Below are 23,667 nucleotides of genomic sequence, written 5' to 3' on the forward strand. Positions count from 1 at the left end.
AAACAAATCCACAGCACAGCCATGGACACCCACAGGGCATCTTCCTATGGCATCATGTTTATGAGTCATCAAGAGGAAACATTTGTAGCCTCCCAAAACATCAAATAGCTAGACTGGTTCAGGTTGGCTGATAATATCTTCATGATGTGGACTAACAACCAAGACCTCATTCCTTCTCAACCTCAACACCTTCTCTCCATCTGCATCACCTGGTCCTCCTCAACCCAAAGTGCCACCTTCCTGGACATTATCTCCATCTCTCTGATGACTTTATTCACACCTCTGTCCATGTCAAACACCCTAACCAACAACAGTATAGTGGAACCTCACTTAACGAGCACCTCCCAGGACAAATAATTCACATGACAAGCAAAACAAGTAATAAAAAAAATTACCTAACGAGCAATGTTTCATATAATGAGTGACAATGATTGAATGTGATGTCAACAGCTATTTGCACACGTCAGGTGAAACTTAACAATATGAACATCTTACATTGTTGGCAGTGACATATGAACAATGTGCTGCAGCCTGGGTTTAGTGCTCTTTCTACCACCATCTTAGTGCAGCTTGTGATTATACATTTTTCTAGACCTAAGTACACACAGTGTTTTTTTGTGTGCAAATTTTAATTACCTTCGTAGGAATGTCCCTGAAGATAAAGCCACAAGAAGATGTCCATACGAGAAAGAAAATGATGTTAGAAATGAAACATTAAGTCATTGAAAAACGTGAATGAAATGTCAGCAAGCTTATTTAACATGCACATACAATTGGTTATGTCGAATATTTATACCATCTTCAAGAACAAGGCCAAGATTAGGGAAATATATGCTTCAAAGGGAGTGACAAGAGTATCAAAACAACAGTTTCATATTCTGAACTATGTCAAATGATTGCTCCTTATATGGATAAATGAAGAGCAATTGCTAGATGACACTGTTAACGAGAACATCATTTGTGAGAAGGCACGAATGATTTTTGCCAGCCTTGTTAAGCAGACGACAGAATCACCAGCGAGCAAAGAAGTGTTTAAGGGAAGCCATGGGTGGTTTAAGAAGTTTAGGAGAAGAATCGGCACCCACAGCATTGTGGTGCACAGCAAAGCAGCCAGCTTCGACACAAAGACAGCAGAGAACTTCATCAGCAACTTTAAGATGCTTGAAGATTCTGAGGATTATCTGTCACAACAGGTTTTTAATTGTGACAAAATGGGTCTACATTACCCAGTCACAAGCCAATGAAAAACATTCTCAACTGCTATTCTGCCTCAATGTGAGTGGCAATTTGAAAAGCAAACAGTTGCTTGTTTACCATTCAGAAACTCCAAGAGCCTTCAAGAAGTGTAAAGTCCAGAGGAGCAGATTAAATGTGATATGGAGGTCCAACAACACGGCTTGGGTGACACATGTTTTTTTTTGGTGATTGGATCAATGAAGTGTTTGATCCTTCGGAAAAAACAATATTTGCTTGAGATGAATCTGCCACTCCATGTCTTGCTTGTTATGGACAAAGCTCTTGCCCATTCTCCAGACCTACAGGACCACATTGTTGAAGAATTTTGATTCATCAAGATCCAAATTCTACCCCCAACACCAATCCATTACTGCAGCCTATGGACGAGCAGAATATTTCTAACTTTAAGAAGCTCTAAACTAAAACAATCTTCCAGCATTGATTTGAGTTGACTGAAACTACCAATCTCACTCTTAAAGAGTTTTGGAAACATCACTGCCTACGTAAGACAACTCTCACTTCTGCTTGGAACAAGCTTTGGCCGGAATGCGTTTTCAAAAGTGACTTTGAGGCATTCAAGTCATTATCTGTGGAGCCTGAAGTCAACGAGATTGTGTCTTTGGCCAAGAGTATGGGACTAGAAGTGGATAACAATGATATTGATGAGCTTGTGGAAGATTGCAGCCAAGAAATCACCAACAAAGAGCTTGTGGAGTTGCAATGTGTTTCACAGCAGGAAGTTGTGGAGAAGAGGAGGAGGAGGAGGAAGAGGCAGTAACAGAAAAAACTAAAAACTCTACCCGAACAGGCCATGAAGGCCCAATGGTACCAACTGGTTGCCATTTCATCCTCAGCCCACAGGTGTCACTGGTGATCTGACGAGAATCAGTGCTACCACTGTGAGAAGGCCATTAGCTGGTAAGAGCAAAGCAGCAATCTTCTAGTGGAAATAAAAAAATTGTTGAAAGCATGGGAATTGGTAGCATCACACATTGACAATCATCACCCCAATAAAGCAGTGGCTAAATGCATTACAAATTTATTTGACAATAATGCTGTGTAGTATTTACGCCAAGTGTTGGAGCGTTGCAGAAACAAATGACTATAGATAGCTTTCTACTAATAAAGAATAAGTTATGTATTGTGAATAATAAAGTGCACAATACTGTATGTATAATTTTCTTTGAATAAATGGCACAAATAAGATGCATTATCATATTTTACATTAATTTATATGGAATTAACTGTTTCACTACACAAGTGTTTTGCAAATAGTTTCACTTAATGAGTGTTTTGCACTACAAGTAAGATTCTGGAATGAATTATGCTCACTATGCAAGGATCCAGTGCATCTACATTTTGACAGCTATTGTCCCTAGTCTGGTTCAAGACATTGATGATCTCTTCACAACCTCGATTCAAGGCCAAGGTATCCTACTCTCATTCCCTCACAACCTCAACGCGTCTCCCTCCACATCACAGAGTCCTTCGCAACCCTATGTGCCACCTTCCTAAACATTGACGTCCACCTCTCTGATGGCTCCATCCACACTTCTGCCCACCTTAAACACACTAACCAATATGAGTGCCTGCATTTTGACAGCTGTCACCCCTTTCCCACCCAAAAAATTGCACTCATACAGCTTGGCCACCCATGGACGAGTTGTCAGCAGTGATGAAACCTCGCTGCTGCACGCCTCGCGAAGGCCTTCACAGACAGGCACTACCGTCCCAAATCTAGTCTGCAAACAGATTTCTCATAACATATTCCTACGAACACCCCAATCCTCCCACCAAGTACAATAATCAGCCCTCCATCATAACCCAATATCACCCTGGCCTGAAAAAACTGAACCATATCCCTTATCAGAACTTAACATCATGCCCTGAAATGAAGGACATCCTAGCCACTATCCTCCCTGCCTCTCCTAAAGTGGTGTTGTGTTTCCCACCCAACCTAAGCAATATCCTAGTCCATCCCTAGGCCACTCCCACTCCAACCCCTTGCCACAGTGATCATATCCCTGAGGGAGCCCAAGGTGTAATACCTGCCCAATCACCCATACAGCACCTCCTACTCCAGTCCTGTCACAGGGTTATCCTACACCGCCACAGACCATGCCACCTATGGAAGCTGACAGGTTATGCACTCTGCTACAAACATTGCACAACTTTATGTCAGTATGATTACCACCCACCTGCCTATCTCAATAAATGGCCACCGCCAAACTGTTGCCAAGAACAAAATTGACCTCCTGGTGGTACAACAGGCAGACAAGCAGAATATGCTCAATTTCAACATCTGTTTCACCCATGGGCTACCTAGCTCCATCCCTTCACCACCAGCTTCATTGAACTATGTACATGGAAATTATTCTTGCAACATATTCCTTGCTTCCGTAATCGTTCTCGCCTCTATCTCCTGTAAACTAATGCCCCACACCTACCACCCAACAGTTTCTCCTTCCTCCATCCTATCACCCCCTCAAAATTCATGACCCCACACCACTTTCAGTGTTTGCTGCTCCCCAATGGCTCTGACACCTGCTTATCACATGCTTACCTCATGAATCACCCCTCCCAAAGCATCCCTAGCTGGCAAAGTGGCTGTTTCTCTGAGCCCCAATATACCACACCTGAGCCCTCGTACCTCTTCTTCCATACCCATCCCACCCAACACAGTCCCTATACCAACCTAGTCCAGCTGACAAACTGCAGCCAGCTCACACCATGTAGGGACATAGAGGTGTGTTTGCACTCTATCTCAATAGTAGAACTTTTCTATTTCACTGAGGAATGGAAGTGTTAAATGGAAACTGAAAGGTGATTTATATGGAGTTTTGTCTGCTGATTTCAAATCTGTTAACAGTTTCTTTTTCAATTGGGAATAGACTTTTTAAACACATACATTACAATTCAATGAAATTATATATTTATTTAGTGCCAAAAAAGTTACATTTCACTGTATAGTGCCTAGAATGTGCATTTCTGTGATTTTCTGGGATATCTAGCCTGAGGATCATCCCTTATGAGAGTCCAACAGTAGTCATCTAACATCCTTGGGCTCCATTTACCTTTGTAATGGATTTCCATCACAGATATTTCCTGACAGAAACATTCACCATGTTCATCACTTACACTGCCAACATTGGAGGAGAAGAAGTCTAAATGTGAGTGCAAGACATTGAGTTTTAGAGACATATTACAACAAAGTTTCCTATAATTCTCGATAAACTGACTAACAAGTTCTCCATAGTTATCAGCCTTATAGTTTCCCAGGAAATTATTTTACAACGCTTTGGAAGAATCTCCAAGCAGTTGCCACAGCTTCATTCAAACTTTCTATCAATGCATTATCATTCATTAGTTTCCTTATTTGTGGAGAATAAAATATACCCTCTTCGATCTTGGTGCCACTAATCCTAGGGAATTTGGTTTTGAGAAACTGAAAACCTCTGCCAGTACGATCCATTGCTTTGACAAAATTCTTGTTTTTTCTGTCCCTGCTGTCCCACTCACAAAGGAAACAACAGAACTTTGTATATCCTAATTGTAACCAAAGAAACAGGGCTATCACCTTCAGATCACCACATATATGCCATCCATCATATTATATACTGTTCAGCACAAGCTTCATATTGTTATGCGATTCCTTCACATATGCAGCATATGCAAGAAGGATCGAATGATACTAGTTGCAATTGTGCAGAAGGTCTGTTCTGAAACTAATCTCAGAAGAATCAATGAAAAGTTACCTTTCATTTGGATTGTGCGGCTTCCCAAAGATGTCAAATAAAATGTTCACATCATTATAGTACATCAAGTTATCGTACTGAGTGAAAAGACATTAAAACTGATGTTCTCTTTTAAAAAAACTTGCATTTTTTATCCAGAACATTCCATCCTTTTTCCCAGCATCACAAACCAGATAATTTAATTCAGACTGTGTCATCATATGAAGCTCAGTTGAAATGTTTGTGTCAAAAAACAACGGGTCCTGTCTTTCACTACCAGAATGCAGCTCAGCCTTGGAAAATTCATCATCCTTGGCCTCATCAATATCTATCCTCCATGTTTCTGGTTTTTGAGGAATGGGCAGGCTTAACTGAGAGGACGGGCCTTTTAGCTGAAGCACAATCAGGATAGTGGATAGCGTGCCTAGTCTTCACTGTTATTCCAGAGAGCTGTGTAATGCAGAAGTCGCAGTCTGTTGTGTGGTACTATAGTTCTCTCCTAACCATGGGAATGCCAAATCACTAGTGAAGAGATCTGGTTTCCAGCCACCCACTTAACTGTGTCACACATAAAGCACAATATGTATGTGGTGGCCATGATTTATCCTGGTCACCTGTCTTACAGCCAAAGGAGAGTTCATATGCTATTCTTACCACTAAGGTTATATTTCTCTTGTGAGAGTTAAGAGTTATCACTCCACAGATGTAACAAAAACTCCTTGGATGGCTAACACACACACGGTGCATTGTTAGTTGGCAAACACACTATATACAATGACAAAATATTAAAAATTTGGGAAATTGTTAACAAAGTTAATAAAATGTCAAACATAAAAGATTTTTTTATTTCACTGATATACATCCCTTGTTAAATATTCTTCCAACAGGAAGATATTGTTCCAATACAGCAGTATCTGCAAATAACAGAAATAAATGTTAGTAAGCAATAACAAATAATTTAGCTTCAAATAACAGAAACAAATGTTAGTATGCAATAATAAACAATTTAGCTTCAAGTTCAAAACCGTTAAAATGGCTCTGAGCACTATGGAACTTAACTTCTGAGGTCATCAGTCCCCTAGGACTTAGAACTACTTAAACCTAACTAACCTAAGGACATCACACACATCCATGTTCGAGTCAGGATTCGAACCTGCGACCATAGCAGTCACGCGGTTCCAGACTGTAGCGCCTAGAACCGCTCGGCCACCCCGGCTGGCTTAGCTTCAAGTAACGGAAATGAATATTGGTGTGCAATAATAAATAATTTAGCTTAAAATATTTTCACATTGTGATAGTAAATGAAGCCCAAAAGAGTGATTCTAAATTCATATTCAGAATTTGACAATATAATGTAATTGGATAGACAAGCAAGCTTTCAGAGCCAGTGGCTTCTTCTTCCAGCAGAAGAGTTGAAAGGGAAGGAAGAGGCGTGAAGGAAAAGTATTGGAGAGGTTTAGAAAAAAGGGTGCAGTTCAGAAAAGTCACACAGAAACCTGGGTCAGGGGAGACTTTTTGGAAGGGATGAGAAGTCTTTCCTTCTCATCCTGTGTAGTAAGTCTCCACCGATCCATAGTTCTGGATGATTTTTCAGAACTGTACCTCTTTTCCTAAACCTCTCCAGCACTTTCCTTCACCTCCATCCCTTTCCCTTCAACTCTTCTGCCAGAAGCACAGGCCACTGGCTCCAAAAGCTTCCATGAGTTAAACCTTTTTATGTTTGTCTGTGTTCTGCTGCTGCCGCTTGGTGAGTAGGTTTTTTTACCCATCCAGTTATTGTCAAAAATTGATTTTTTTCATTCACAGAATTAGCAGACCAAATACATTACACGAAATTGGAACCAAACAGAGAAATTCTAACGTTATATTCAGAATCAGCAGACCAAGACACACAACAGTTAGTGAAAATATCTTGTTTAACAAAATCACTGATTTTCGGTGTTATCAAGTAATCACTGAGTTGCAAATATCATTTACATGCATACATATGATCACTGTGTCGGGGGTTCATACTAGATTAGAACGAAACACTCAACGATTTAACATGTACAGCTTATAATAATATGCGGTTGAAATTAACTGAAAATAATATCACAAGTAACATGGAACTTATTTGTATTTCAGCTCTGATCCATCAAAATATAATCTTGAAGGTGATACTATTACGCCAAAACTCACAATAGAGGCTGACTATGAAGCTGATGGAAAAGTTCTGCTGCTCCCTGTGAAAGGCAAAGGAAAATCAAAAATTATAATGAGTGAGTTATCACAGTGAAAGCAAATAACTCTCATCAGCATGATCCTACACAGTAGTGAACTACCTTTCACTACCATATGAACACTAATGCAGTATTACTGTCCACACACTGCCCATTATGTTACCTAGTTCAGATAAAATACATTTAATTTTAGAATTCTGTACTGAAAGAAAGACAGTATCAATAGTACTGTTGGTGCAATTGTTTTTGTGAGTCAGAATGTATAAACATCAGATTGTACATGGACAAACATACACAAATTATTATGATTAAATACAGTTGGAGTGAAGCCTTCATAGTTTTTTTTCTAATTGAAACAACATACTTTTTTCAGAACTGAATCACTATCATGTATCCCATTACACTACATAATTTCTAATGCTTTTACAGGCAGTTTAAAATTAGACTTCAAATCAAGTTATCTTGCAGTTCTAATTCATAAAAATGATACCAATTAAAATAATCTGCATATTTAATTCATGAAATGCATACTTACAATTACACTTCTATTTTTTGCTAACTGTAAATTTTAAGTCAAGTGCACCAACTTCTTTTGCAGCGGATTTGAAATCCCATCTCACCCATAAAGCTGTTCCAGCAGAGAAAGGGGGAAAAATTTACAGAAATGAAACTGAATTCATATACACTATGGAACCAGCACATATGGAGATGAATTTTGAGAACCTTCTGAATGCAGGAAAAACTATAGGTAAGAACCTGTTCTGAGTTCAGTCAATCATGGTCACAGTAATTTACATAATTACTCACCACTGATACTAAGTTCCACATTCATATCCTAATTCATACCTTTTATCTTAGTACAGAGTCAAGAACACCTTTACCATTTTGTGTCATCATAAACTACAGCATAATGCTACTTACTATGATCAGTGTTAGCTGGGATACTCATTCACTTGTGACGAGTCCCAAAAGTGTGAACTTCAATAATTATGAATGTTATGTTGTTGTTCATGTTAAAATAACTTTGATACAAGTCATTGTTGGTATTCTCCATGTGACATTAACACAATTTGAAGCTGCATCTAATTCTTTAACTACAGCTGAGTAATATACTGAGACATAACCTATCTGATCAAAATGCCTAGTAGGTTAAGGGGTTCAACAAAAATATAAAAATGCCATGAGAAACGCATGCTTGAATATATATGCAGATGCTATCCAAGTACGCAGGTCGAGTTGTTGTATTTGTAAATGAACGGTAATTGTGCAGTGTCCTCAATATGTCTAAGTGTCACTCCTAGTCAGAAAAGTGTCCTGCATTGTTGTGAATGCACTATATCAGAGCTCAGTGCCTTCAAATGTGGGCAAATAGTTTATGTTCATATGGTGGATGCTTCTGTAATTAAGGTAGCCAAAGTGTTTGGTAATTCAAGAGGCACTGTATCAAAGATTTATATCACATACACGGGAGGCAGAAAAACATCACCTGCCAGGTCATAATGCTAACAACAGTGTGTTTTCAATGATCGTGACAGATGGTCACCGGAGGGGATTGTGATGAAAAATGTGGGGACGATAAGTATGAAAGTTGCTGCAGTACTGAATGCTGTACTTGTGAACCCTGTGAGCACCAAAACACCATGATGGGAGTTTCATAATCTGGGAATAGCAGGTTAAACTGAAATTCTAAAATCATATATCAGTGACACAAATGTCTATAATGAGAAAACATGGTGCCAAAGCCATATAACCTGGACTGTTAATCAATAGAAGAAAATCATTTGGTTAGATGAGTCTCGTTTCACACCATTTCCAATTTCTGGCCCAGTTTACATTCCACAAGTGAAATGTGGCACGTTTTCAGTGATGATTTGGGCAGCCATATTGTGGTATTGGATAGGTCCCATGGTTACTCTGCCAGGTCACATTAGCTACTTCTAAGAGTTATGTGACTATTTTGGCTGATCAGTTCCATCCCACGGTACAATGTTTGTTCCACAAATGCAACGTTGTATTCCAGTATGACAGGATCCCTGCTCACACAGCTCTCATTGTCCAAGACTGGTTTTGTGAACACAGGGATGAATTGTTGCATCTTCCCAGGCCACCATGGTCACCTGGTCTCAGCTGTGGGTGTGAGGGCTGAGAAAACTGCCCTACAAATGACAAAAGGAGCCAGAATTGGAAGCAGGTCCTCCAAACACAAGCTGGAGGGTACAGAAAATTGGAATGACGATGACTTTGAACCTGTAGAGTTTTAACTTTGGATGTAGGTTGGAAAGATTATATCACAAACTTTAAATAAATTTGCCGATAATATGAAATTTTTAGCTTCAGATACAATTTTTTCTGAAACTAACATATCTATGTCAATGAAACTAGTACAGAAATTAATGGCATTACTTTGATTAAAAAGTACTACAATTATGGCAATCAAATAAAAGGTTCACCAATATTTACATATTATTTCTTAAATGCCAGTTTTTTAGGTCACACTCCTTTTTTGGAATTTCTTCTGTGTTAACAATATTCCCATCATGTAAGTAACACAATCTGAAGAAAATATGATACTTACACATGTTTCAAATTTGGTCTGATTTGAACAAATAGTTTTGAGGAAAGTGTGCCAACCTTAGTACAGTCAACCATAGGAAATTTGCTCACGATCAGGAACCTTTAGCCCTCAAGTGGGTACATGGCTTAATCTGTACACATGAAAAGAACAACTGTCTTTATACTACTTGGGTAAAGATGTATGAGCAAAATCTTAGATTAATTACACAGCGATAAAATAAACTTGCATTATTTGAGCTAAATCACTTTTCAAGTAAACAATAACAAAATAAACTTTCATTACATCACTCCATTATTGTGTATACGTTACCCCACAGTAATGACTCATTCAAAGCATTAGACAGTGCAGTTGCATTAGATATATTCAGTCACTAATTACCTTGTAGAGAATTGCCTCATTGTTGGATGGCAGTGTTGGCTTGAAATATGTCATTTTCTTGTATGGATCATAACTTTTTTCTCACCTAGTTCACTGTTTATTTTATATTACTGTTGTTCACTTTGACATATGACAGCACAACTCACCAATGTGTTAGCTGAAACAATACTGAAAGATGATATCAGACATCAATGCTGCATGATTAGCTTACAGTGCTGCCTCATTTTATGCCTAAATGTATATGCTTCAGCAAGGGAATAGTGAAATTAAAACACTGTTCCTCCAAATCATTAACTAGGTCTACATCTAAATCTATACTCTGCAAACGACTTTGAAATGCAAGGCAAATGGTACGTCCAACTGTACCAATTATTGGGGTTTCTTCCCATTCCATTCCCATTTGAGCAAGGGAAGAATGATTGTTCAAATGCCTCTGTGTCTGTTGTAATTAATCTACCCTTGTTCTCGTGATCCCCATATGAGACATAAGTAAGAGGCTGTAGTATATTTCTATAATCATTTAAAGCTTGTTCTTGAAACTTAGTAAGTAGGCTTTCTCTGGATAGTTGACATCTATCTTCAAGAGTCTGCCAGTTCAGTTTTTTTCATGTCTGTGACACTCTCCCATGGGTCAAACAAACCTGTGACCATTTGCACTGTCCTCTATTTGCATTCAATATCCCCTGTCAGTCCTATTTAGTATGGGACCCACATACTTTAGCAATATTCCAGAATGGGTCACATGAGTGATCTCTAAACAAAACTCCTTTGTAGACCAACTGCATTTTCCCAGCATTCTACCAGTAAACCAACAGCTAGTGCCTGCTTTACCCACGACTTAGCCCTACTGATCGTTCCATTTCGTATTATTACAAAGTGTTATACCCAGGTATTTGTAGAATACCAATCAAGATAAATACTCTGCAAACTGCTGTTAAGTGCCTTGTGGAGGGTAATAAAAAAAAGGCATTTTTCGGATTCAGTAACAATGAATTACTTAAGAAATGATGGTTTTCATTCCAGATACATTATGGCTTTTAACCAGTAAAATTACACTCCCTCTTTAAGTTCATCCATGATATTTATATTGGTAGATCGTTATGTCTGCAGAATTAATAAAACACACACACAATATTGGTTATTACAGAATTTTTCAAAATACACCCTCCTGCATAAATAGGCCATTAATACCTTACAAGAACCTTTGAAGAAACGGAATGCATCCTCACAGCTTACTTTTTTTATATCAAGTGCTATTACTATTTCAAATTCACCTCCCACGCAGTTTCTCAGGCTAAGTTGCATAACTGTCATCACACCCTTGCAGACAGAACACAGTTAAGTTTTGATTCATATGACAAGCAGCAAATGAGTTTATACAGGGTGGTCCATTGATCATGACCGGGCCAAATATCTCATGAAGTAAGCATCACACGTAAAAACTACAAATAACGAAACTTGTCCAGCTTGAAGGGGGAAACCATATGGTGCTATGGTTGGCCTGCTAGGTAACGCTGCCATAGGTCAAACGGATATCAACTGCATTTTTTAAAATAGGAACCCCCATTTTTTATTACATATTCGTGTAGTACGTAAAGAAATATGAATGTTTTAGTTGGACAACTTTTTTCGCTTCTTGATAGATGGTGCTGTAATAGTCATAAACATATGGCTCACAATTTTAGACGAACAGTTGGTAGGTTTTTTAAATCAAAATACAGAACATAGGTACGTTTGAACATTTTATTTCGGTTGTTCCAATGTGATCCATGTACCTTTGTGAACTTATCATTTCTGAGAACGCATGCTGTTACAGCATGATTACCTGTAAATATCACATTAATACAATAAATGATCAAAATTATATCCATCAACCTCAATGTATTTGGCAATACGTGTAATGACATTCCTCTCAACAGCAAGTAGTTTGCCTTCCGTAATGTTCGCACATGCATTGACAATGCGATGATGCATATTGTCTGGCGTTGTTGGTGGATCACGATATCAAATATCCTCCAACTTTCCTCACAGAAATAAATCCGGGGACATCAGATCCAGTGAACATGCGGGCCATGATATGGTGCTTCAACGACCAACCCATCTGTCATGAAATATGCTATTCAATAGCGCTTCAACTGCACACAAGCTATGTGCCGGACATCCATCATGTTGGAAGTACATCGCCATTCTGTCACGCAGTGAAACATCTTGTAGTAACATGTAGAACATTACGTAGGAAATCAGCATACATTGCATCATTTAGATTGCAATCGATAAAATGGGGGCCAATTATCCTTCCTCCCATAATGCCGCATCGTACATTAACCCGCCAAGGTTGCTGATGTTCCACTTGTCACAGCCATTGTGGATTTTCCGTAGCCCAATAGTGCATATTATGCCGGTTACGTAACCACTGGCGGTGAATGACGCTTCGTCGCTAAATAGAATGCGTGCAAAAAAAAAATCTGGCACCATCCCGTAGTTTCTCTAGTGCCCCATGGCAGAACAGTACATGACATTCAAAGTCGTCGCCATGCAATTCCTGGTGCATAGAAATATGATACGGGTGCAATCGATATTGATGCAGCATTCTCAACACTGACGTTTTTGAGATTCCTGATTCTCGCTACTAATGTGCGGATTAGCTGCGACAGCTAAAACACCGACTTGGGCAATTGCATTTGTTGCAGGATGTGGCTGACGTTTCACACGTGGCTGTACACTTCCTGTTTCCATAAATAACGTAACTATCCTGCGAACAGTCCTGACACCTAGATGATGTCATCCAGGACACCGAGCAGCATAAATAGCACATGCCCGATGGGCATTTTGATCACAATAGCCATACATCAACAAGATATCGACTTTTTCCGCAACTGGTAAATGGTCCATTTTAACATGGGTAATGTATCACAAAGCAAATACCGTCCACACTGGCGGAATGTTATGTGATACCATGTACTTACGCGTTTGTGACTATTACAGTGCCATCTATCACAAAGCGAAAAAAGTGTTCCAACTAAAACATTCATCTTTCTTTATGTACTACACAAATATGTAATAAAAAATGGGGGTTCCCATTTTAAAAAATGCAGTTGGTATCCGTTTGACCTATGGCAGCACCATCTAGCGTGCCAACCATAGTGTCATCTGGTTTCCCCCTTCAAGCTAGACGAGTTTCGTTCTTTGTAGTGTTTTTGTTTGATGTTTATTTCGTGAGATATTTAGCCTGGTCACTATCAATGGACCACCCTGTATACAAAAATAACAACACTCTGAGATGCTGGTATCTTTTTTCAGTTTTTCTATAGGAGGTCCTCTTTGACGATTTATTAATGAGGAGCCAATTTCTCGTACTTATTCTTGGGTAGATTTTAATATGTACTTGTCCGCTTCTTACTCACTTTAAAAATTTCATGTTTTCAACAACAAAATTATGGAATTTTTTTAATGAATCCCTTCTTTTATTAAAATGAAATGTAATAATCAACATCAGCAAACAATTTAGAATATTTCATTAACAAGAAAGATATGAGAAGCTGTTGATTCTATACATTAAACATGACTAAAAATCTTATACCGGTATGTGCTACGCATTTCTCACATTTTCCTAAATCTGTTTTTATGAAGGGAACCCATTCCAATTAGATTAGATCAAGAGTGTTTTTTGGTTCCATATATCCACAGTGAGGATGTAGAGCATTTCATAACACAAAGAAAAAGTAATTTTCATTGTTGTGTTGGAGGAGAGCCATTTGATAAATACAGTCAACGGCAAGATTAGCAGCAACTTTACTGAGAGTTAGAGACAAATGTCATTAAAATGTGTAAACTCGTACAATGATAACATAAAAATATAATTCAAATCTTGCTTTATCACTGCCGTACACACAATCATCCTTACCTTTAAACTCTAACATAAAGTAATAAAAGTAAGTCAATGAAAGTAAAAGTAATACATCAGAAGATTGTGGCTGATATCACTTACCATACCAACTGATGAAACAGTCGACCTAAAACAAAATAGAATCCCCTCCCTCCCAATTTATGCAGGACATTAAACATCATATTTATCTATTTATGGGTTTTAGTTCTTATTACAACTGTCTTAATAGAAAACACATATGATATTTATTTTGTGCCTCTAACATGTAATTTTACTTGTATGTGCATAATCAATAAAATATGAATTACAGCATTATATTTTGCTAATATGTGAACTTTGTCTCTTCTTTCACTAGCACAATGGTTTCTAGCAGATACGTGGCAAAAACTAAGAGAATATTGAAAGTAGTAAATACGCTTTTAGAAAATCTTCCTTGTTTCATTATGAACCTCAAATCTGTCTTCTACAGTAAGGAAACACTTTTCGTTTTAGCATGGCATGTCCCACTCCACAGTACTGTTTCATAAGACAAGAAGGGATATACTAGTCCAAAATATACATTCCTTAGGGAAAGTTGGTAATCTCTGTACTGCATACAGAATGGAGAGACAAGGCCAACTTGTCGCTTCCATAAATGTCAATCATCTATGTTGTTGTTGTTGTCTTCTTCAGTCCTGAGACTGGTTTGATGCAGCTCTCCATGCTACTCTATCCAGTGCAAGCTTTTTCTTCTCCCAGTACGTGCTGCAGCCTACATCCTTCTGAATCTGCTTAAAGCATTCATCTCTTGGTCTCCCTCTACGATTTTTATCCTCCACGTTGCCCTCCAATACTAAATTGGTGATCCCTTGATGCCTCAAAACATGTCTTACCAACCAATCCCTTCTTCTAGTGAAGTTGCGCCACAAACTCTTCTCCCCAATCCTATTCAGTACCTACTCATTAGTTATGTGATCTACCCATCTAATCTTCAGCATTCTTCTGTAGCACCACATTTCGAAAGCTTCTATTCTCTTCTTGTCCAAACTATTTATCATCCATGTCTCACTTCCACACTTGACTACACTCCATACAAATACTTTCAGAAATGACTTCCTGACACTTAAATTTATACTCGATGTAAACAAAATTCTCTTCTTCAAAATGCTTTCCTTGCCATTGCCACTTACATTTTACATCCTCTCTACTTCGACCATCATCAGTTATTTTGCTCCCCAAATGTATGCAGCCAAAAAATTAGCTTCTGAAAAAGTTTTTGGCAGAATCTCATCATCCAGAATATTTTCTCTATCTGGACCACTCAGTTAAAGGTGAATATTGTTTGTTTTTTCTACATGAACTTTTAAATTGTTTCTTCCAGAGTGAACTAGTCTTTTTAATAAACTTTTGAATAATTCAAAATTCAATTCAATTCAATTCAATGCTTACCGCCTGCACAACATATACCAGATGTGTCATTGGCATACGTAGTAATCAGAATCGTATTATCTATAAAAACTGGAAAATCATTTACATAACATATGAACAGAAATTGGCCTAAAATGAAGCCCTGAGGAACACCAAAATGTATACATCTCATTCTTACTCATCTTCTCTCCAGTATGTTTCTATTTTTACATATAATTTCTGTATACTGTAGTTTGCCTTTGAAATGTGTTTCTACCAATTACAAGACTTTTCCATCAACACTTCTCACTGCAATTTTTGACAAGAGCACAACTTCATGAATTGTACTGAAAGCTTTAGAGAGGTCCCCAAATACTACCGTTGCCTGGGACTTCCATTTGTTTTTTTCAAATATATAATGGACAAATTGAACTGCTGCTGATGTGGTTCTTCAACATCTTCTGAAACCACGCTGGAAACATCTAACATGTCAGCGCTGCTGTAATGTTCAAAAGGGCTTTTAATATTATTTTCTCCACCAGTTTGCTAAATGTTGAGGTTAGTGCAATAGTTCTGAACATGTTTTATTTTTTTCTTTCTGTGTAAGGGTTTGACTACAGACAGTTTCAACTTGTCAGGGACACCTTTAAGGAAACTGCTTAAGCCTATCTTAAGTTTAATTTCTTCAACAGAAATAGGGTAATTTCATCCAATCCTGCCCCCCTTTTTCTAAAAAAAAAAAAAAAAAAAAAAAAAAAAAAAAAAAAAAAAAAAAAAAAAAAAAAAAAACAACATTTACATGTTAAGACATTCTTTAAGTCAGGAATCTTGGAAATCAGTAGCTACTACCATCGGGGCCAAAAATAAATGGAAAAAATTCTTAGAACTTCTGTTTGGACTCTTAAGTAGTAACACCCCACTAAACGGTAATATTTTTATATATAAAAAAAAAACTATCAATAAGCTATAGCATGTCTTCACTGCATACGGCAGGTGGTATATTGCAGTTCTTATTTACAGCTGTCCAGCAAGATTCTGAAACATTATCTGAGGTTCCTACCTGTTGTGATTCTTTATGCCTTTTGTCTCCAGACATCTTTGTGAAACTGGTATTTGTACCACTTTTAGAGTTCTTTATCTTACTCACAGAGTTCATCAATCTGTGCAGGCTATGCATGTTTTCCATTTTTCCTTTCATATATTTTTTTTTTAATTTTAAGGTCTAATGGTGCAAGCTTTGATTTTAAATGTGGTTTTATAAAAAATATTACCGTTTTAGTGGGGTGTTACTACTTAAGAGTCCAAACAGAAGTTCTAAGAATTTTTTCCATTTGTTTTTGGCCCCGATGGTAGTAGCTACCGATTTCCAAGATTCCTGACTTGAAGAATGTCTTAACATGTAGTTTGCAGATATTTTTCCCTTGTGCTCATTCATTTTTCTACGACTGAATTACATATTTTAGCACGCACCAATTCAGAAGATCTGAGAATTGATCATTTCTTGTTATGAGTTACTGTACTACTATGAGAGTGAATCAAATATAAGTTAGAATTTTTTTATAAGTTTATTTACACTTCGGCAAAATACATACAAATAAACTAACTCTTCTATGTACCAGCAAACAACCAGTTTCTTGATCCTGTTTTCACTAAATGAACATGGCTGTGACAGCAGCCAGTTGCACATGGACATGTCAATGGCAACGTCATTGGTGAATCTGTTTTCTCTTATTGCTTCCTTTAGTGGTCCAAACAAATGAAAATTTCAGGGCAATAAGTCTGGACTGTAGGAAGAATGTTTGTGTCATACAGAATAACTCCTGAATTTTTTGTTGAGTTCAGGCAGTTGTGTGGGGTCAAGAGTTGTCACAAATCCTGACCACATCCTAGACTGGAAATGTGTGCCTTTACGGATGATAGTATGCTTTGTTTGATTGAAAAGTTGGTAACAGTATGCATCAGTCACAGTACAATATTTTTGAAGAAAATCAATGAGAACAAGACACACAAAATCAAAAAGACTGGTGCAAGAACGTTCTATGTGGAAAGACAGCTTCTGGTTTTGATGGGTGCAGATTCATCCTTTTTGTACCAGTCCATGCTGCTCTTTGTCGATTCCTGACTGTAGTGATGCACCCATGTTTCATTGCATTTCAAAGTCTTTTGCAAAAAGTTTCCCTTCAGTTTGGTACTGTGTGAATAGAAGTTTGCACACATCGAGACAGTAAAATTTGTGCTCTGTGCCTACCTTCCGAACACTTTCCAAAATCCAAGACTGCCAGTGATGATTTCCTGAGCACTGCCATAGCTTGTCCCAACATCATTAGCAATTTCAGCAACTGTTATTTGACAATCGTCTTCAATAAACTGTCTAACAATGCCAATATTCTCCTCAGTCTACTGGTCTTCAGGTGATGTCAATGAGATACATTCTCAACCATTTCTCGTCCTCATAAACTTGACACTTGAGTCGTTTTGAGATGGCTGTCCCCAAAGTGTGCTGCTTTTCAAAATATCAGATGGGTTTACACCTTCTGCTGTGAGAAACTTTATTATAATACCTTGCACACCAGATGATATTACTACTTGCTCTGACACTGTGATGCTGACTAAACAAATGGTGTGACAACGTTCTAGCTGTAGAGAACAATCCCTAGAAAAGAAAGCAACAATGAGCAGAGATCATGCTGCTCTCTGTTTACAAAAAGGGGCACACAAAAATAATAGAGGTTTATACCTAATTCACTACTAATTTACTGTTCTAGTGGGTCCTAGTCCAAGCAGATCTTTAGCCCCTTAAGACAGCATACAACCTGTAAAATGTTTGCTTTCCTGACAATCTGGTAACACACACACACACACTGCCACCTTTATTATATGCTCTACAATTAAGACACTGCTAGGTTATATCCTTCTAATTAGAAAAAAATAAATGTTACCTATTGATTTCTGGTGCTTTGTAAAAAACTATTAAAACTGAGCCAGTCCTGTGATAAATTATTCAAAAACATCTGTTTTGTTTTTTAAGTCTTGTATATTATAATGCAAAAATGCTAGATCACTCTCATGTGAATAAGTCTGTCAGAGGCATATACGAGTCGTGCCATACACTGGCATGGTCTAGTATGGCCTTGGTGGAATGTTTACTTGTCACAGAAAAACACCATAACCCTAGTGCTGCAGATGTATTGCTTCACTGACATGGCATTTCATGATTACTTCTCCCAAGAATTAATAATTTTTGTCTTTGATAGGAATAGCATCTGCAGCATGACACTGTACATTCAATTTACTATTTTTAAAAGTCAACTGTGTATTAATCTAAAATTCACGTTATTACTATGACCTACCCTCATCTGTTGAGATTTAGCAATGTTGAATATTCTTCCTGTCCTACTTATATAAAAGAAAAGTTATACTTTCAAATCTCGTGCATAATTTTGTATATCTCCATTTGCACTTTGCAGCTCTATTTACACATGACCTATCTGGTAATTCATGACAATGTGGAACAGAGATGATGATTACATGTAAGCTTCTCAACTCTTACAGTCTTCTTTTGAGAGAGATTACTAGGTCTTTTGTTTAATTTCATGCTTCTTTATTAGAGCCTGCTAAGAACACACAAATGTCTTTGCACTTTGAAGTTGTTATTACACATGATTCACAGAAGTTGCTGTGGGAAATGTTGTGCCTGGTTTCATTACCTGTTATTGCTGGTTGATACTGATTTTTATCCTATTAGCACTTTTCTGCTGCATAACAACAGCTCCCTTTGTCTTTCTTGTTCATAGGAGCTCATAATGCATTGTAGGAAATTCTCATTATTGGTTCACCATCAGAGACCTGACTCACAGTGGATCTGTTATTTTTCTGAGGTAGAAAATGGCTGTCGTACTTTGTTTTCAATGTCCTTTTTCTTCCCATGTAGTTTGATATCATTCATTGCACTATCAGTGACTATAATTTTCTTCTTGCATGTTGCTTCTTGTATCTAACTTTTGTCCACCTATAGGCAAGAGATGCGATACTTCGCAGAAATTGTATTGTACTCAGCTCATGTTTTCCTACATGGATACTGTTTTCAGTGCACTGATTATAAATTGTATGCGTGAAACACATTAGCTAAATTTGTGATTTCATCCCCATAGTTTGTACACAAGACTGGTAAGTCAGCAGTTAACTTGATGAATGTACAGAAATTCATATGCAATTCATTACATACTCATAGCGCACCTTCCATTGATGTATACAATTTGGAGGTGGTTTATGACCATTTCATTCTATGTGAGTGGCAATGTCAGAGTAAAATGTTGACTTTCATTCATCAAAAATTTTATCTCCTCATTTTCAGCCATCCATCTTTCCATGAATACATTTAAAGATTGTGGGATGTATGGGAAGAGCACACCCATGTGCACCACATCAGCTAATTTATTTCCATAAATTCCTCCGTGGCACATACAGAACATTTGACTACCATTTGACATTATTCATGGAGAGGAGGAGGAAACATGTGGCTTGAGGAATATTATGACTACAGCGAGGATTGGCTTACACACAATAATCAAATTAATGTAGATAATAACAGAAAACTGATAAGAAAGAGGAGTGTACCTATTCATTAGATTTTAAAGAAAACATTGCTTTTATCTCCTAACTGTAAAACACACTGATCATACCAGTTCCGATCAGGTGTAAGATTCTCAATAAATCCATTGATCCATTCTGGGACCTTTTATCAAGCCAAGTCCAGGTCAACACTAGCTAAGTACATCTTCAAGTATGCACAGAACCAACCATACTATTACAAAGACTACTATTACATCGAGATTGCCACTCCCAAAGGAATTTTAAAGCTACTGCCAACTCAGTGTACCCCTTCTGTCTGCATCTAGTGTTCATCACATGGGCAAATGTGGTTTTGTTTTTCGAAGTGTTTGCAAATCATGGAACTGAGGTTAGACATGGAAACCAATCTGATATTTACCTTGTTGGATGTGGAAAACTGCCTAAAACCTACATCCAGGCTAGCTGACACACTGGCCCCCATGTCCTGCAAGTACAGGGTGGTTATAACTTAAGTTTCACTACTTGAGCCAGTCAAGAGAGAAAACTATTTACAATATGAGTACCAAACTTTCTAGAAATTATGTTCAGAATGTGCACTGCAGCATTTGCATTGTTGGTAGTGTTAGTGCCACCACTCACTGTTAGGCACTGGTAATTGTATGGCGACATAGGGTTGAAACAAGAATCAGTGTGCGTTACATTTGGAGTCAGTCAACATGGGTCTCATTCTAAAGTTCGACTTAAATGGCTAACTGTCAATTTGGTAATTACTCCTCGAAGATGCTGATGTAACCAACTTTACCACAAATTGTTAAAGTTACTGCTGTCATGGCTGGGAATGCTGAGCGTAATGTGTGATTCTCAAGCAGTGGATGACAGCTGTAAATCCCAGGGTCCACCATTTGAAAACTGGTACGAACAATCTCTAGTGTGGTTCCAGGCTGCCGTGGATGCAAATGGTCACCACACTGAGCAACCTTAGTAAGCTGTAACATACACATGGTACACAGTGGAAACTAAAATGTGCTTCCTGCAAAGATTTAGTTGTTATTTCTCTTCCGCCTGTCTTTATGAATATTTCCATGAAGTTTTGTAGTCCTGTGGGGGCTCTCTGAAGTAGTAAAAGTTTAATTGTAACCACCCTGCATAGAAAATGAGGACTGGCATGATTTATCAACTACCAGTTCCAAAAACCTTGGGTTCATCAAACCTGAACACAGCCCCTTGCTGGGCTATCTGGGCATATCTCAAAAATAATATCGAAAGACAACTATTCTCTTCATCTTCACAAAGGAGAATTTTGAAAGATGTAACAACTTTCACTGTGTCGAGTTTTTATAATTCATGTAACATTCTTATACATGTATATTTGAAGTTATTGTAATTAAATTGCTTTAGTCAGAAACGTAACAGCAGTACTTCTTAACTTGTTGATTGTCATGCCATGACAAAGTCGAAGTCAGACTCCAAATGTCATGTGATTATCTGGTTTCATGCTACTTACAAACTGAAATGCTTTCATTCTCAATAGCTCCCAAGACTGGAAGTAAGGACACCAGCCGACAAGCAAATTTCATAATAAACACAGAAACAAAATGTGACACACAAATTATTAGCCTTTATGATCATTTTATCAGTACAATGATGACTGCTAGTGTGTTAAGTATCAGCTCATGTGATACTGTTTCAACCTAGTTACACTTAAATTCTGCAAAAAGTAATGTTTTTATTTATTTTCTTAATTCATTCCATCTCTAAGCATTCTCCCCTTTGTGAAATCTGTATGACAGATTAAACATTTTTTCCATTTGCTCCATCCTTATCCTTGTCTGATGACATTCTCACAGAAGACATTTCTGACAACTAATGTGAAATTTCTGCACTTTTACAGAAGTCAGTTTCCTCTTCCCTTTTTATTCCACACCCCTCTATAAATTCTGCCTTTCTTCCAATTCCATTTATGTAATTCCACTGTCTAATCAGTAACAATTTCTGTTTCCTTTCACAGAGGTATTTTAAAAGCACCATTATTTCTTCTTCCTATGAATAAACTATTCTGATGAAGCTTTCAACATTTTGGTACAAAAAATTATTGTATCCCACTGAGTCAATTCAGACACTTCTCACAGTACTTCTATACAAACTATAAGAAATATAATCTAAGCAATTTACATGATATAATTAAATAATACTGACATTTACTGTGACTTAGCACAGTACTTTTTAGCTTAATTAATGTTACAAACACCTGCTTAATTATTGCAGATATTTTTAATGACAGTATGTAAAATCAATTTTGAGAAATATTTGTTTTTTTTTCAGACCATTACATTTGAGACATTTCTCACTCATCTTCTGTATGTGTTCTCTGAGACTAAGCAATGAAAAGTTCAAAATTAGCAATGGGAATTAATAAACACACTCTTTACAAAAGTTTATAGCCATAATTGATTTAAGATTTCTTTAATTCATACTTGCATTATATTTTCTACACGGGTTGGTAATATCTGTAATTTCCAGCTTTCAAACAAAATAGTATTTTCCTCTATGGATTCAATTGAAAGGAAATCACAGAGAGAACACACTTTTCTAGATGAGAAAATACGAAGTCAATAGGAAACTATAATATATACATGTGCAAGACACTTCAGATGTCTGACTAGTATATTATACTATGCAGTACAGTACAATACAATTATAAATGTAATCATACTCTGCCTTTTCTTTTTTGCAGACGAGAACATGAATAAATTCCTCAATGAAAACTGGAAGGAAATTTTTGCTGAATTAAAGCCTACCCTAGAAACTGCCCTCAGTCGTATATTCCTGAATATTTCAAGAGGAGTATTTTTGAAAGTACCATTTGATGAAATGTTCCCTAAAAAGTGAAATGTCAGAAGGTTTTGAAGACATGTACAGAAGTTCTATACCAGCATTAGAAAGAGGCAATAAATATCTCTTAATAAAAAAAAAGAAATTTGAGAAAGTGAATTACATTCTACCTTCTGCAACACAACATGAGTTTCATGTTCTATTACTGAACACTACAATATTTCACTACATTAACCTTCCAGAAATTTAATTTTTTATATAAATTATGTATAAAATAAATTATTACTTATACTGTGTTTCAATTGTAATAAGAATTAATAATTTGCTGGAAATTATATTGTTGCTGGCAGGAATATCAGCATATATGTAACCCAATCATATCAGAATTCCTCATAGTGAAACATAGCACTAGTAACACCATCACGATGTGTCAAGATACCACGTGCTAGAACTGTTAGCAAGTGAGAGCTTTCTTCATTCTTTTATGGTGCAGCTGAGAAGAAATCTGTTTGAAATTTATCTTATACACATATGTCATTATACAGTAATAGTTTGGTACACCAATCATTTCCCTCTATTCAGTGATTCCCATATTTCTGGGTTTCTAGTATTTCAATGTTTATTTTCCTCACTTTCTCTCCTGCTATGTCTCCCATGATCTGGGATCTTGTGTGATGTTTACACTACTTTGCTGAAAAGGTAGGAAGATTAGGGTCTGACATCACCATTAACAATGTTGTTAGACAAAGCAAACAATGATATAGAAAACCAGCCCTAACTTTGTCAAATAATCAATCCTAATATTTAACTAATTTGATTTAGGGAAATTAACACTGCATCATCCCACTT

General features: G+C 37.2%; 1 protein-coding gene across 1 annotated transcript in view; it reads left to right on the forward strand.

Annotated features, from left to right (window-relative positions):
* The window catches only part of LOC126324558 (protein takeout-like), a 67,738-nt gene extending 44,624 nt beyond the window's left edge, over positions 1–23,114 (forward strand). Inside the window, exons 4-6 of the mRNA XM_049995072.1 lie at positions 7,095–7,228; positions 7,788–7,937; positions 22,721–23,114. Of these exons, the coding sequence (XP_049851029.1) occupies positions 7,095–7,228; positions 7,788–7,937; positions 22,721–22,875 (439 nt within the window). The 3' untranslated portion in view covers positions 22,876–23,114. The remainder of the gene's footprint in view (positions 1–7,094; positions 7,229–7,787; positions 7,938–22,720) is intronic.
* The last annotated feature ends 553 nt before the right edge of the window (positions 23,115–23,667 follow it).

The sequence above is a fragment of the Schistocerca gregaria genome, chromosome 2 (assembly GCF_023897955.1).
Source record: "Schistocerca gregaria isolate iqSchGreg1 chromosome 2, iqSchGreg1.2, whole genome shotgun sequence".
NCBI lineage: Eukaryota > Metazoa > Arthropoda > Insecta > Orthoptera > Acrididae > Schistocerca > Schistocerca gregaria.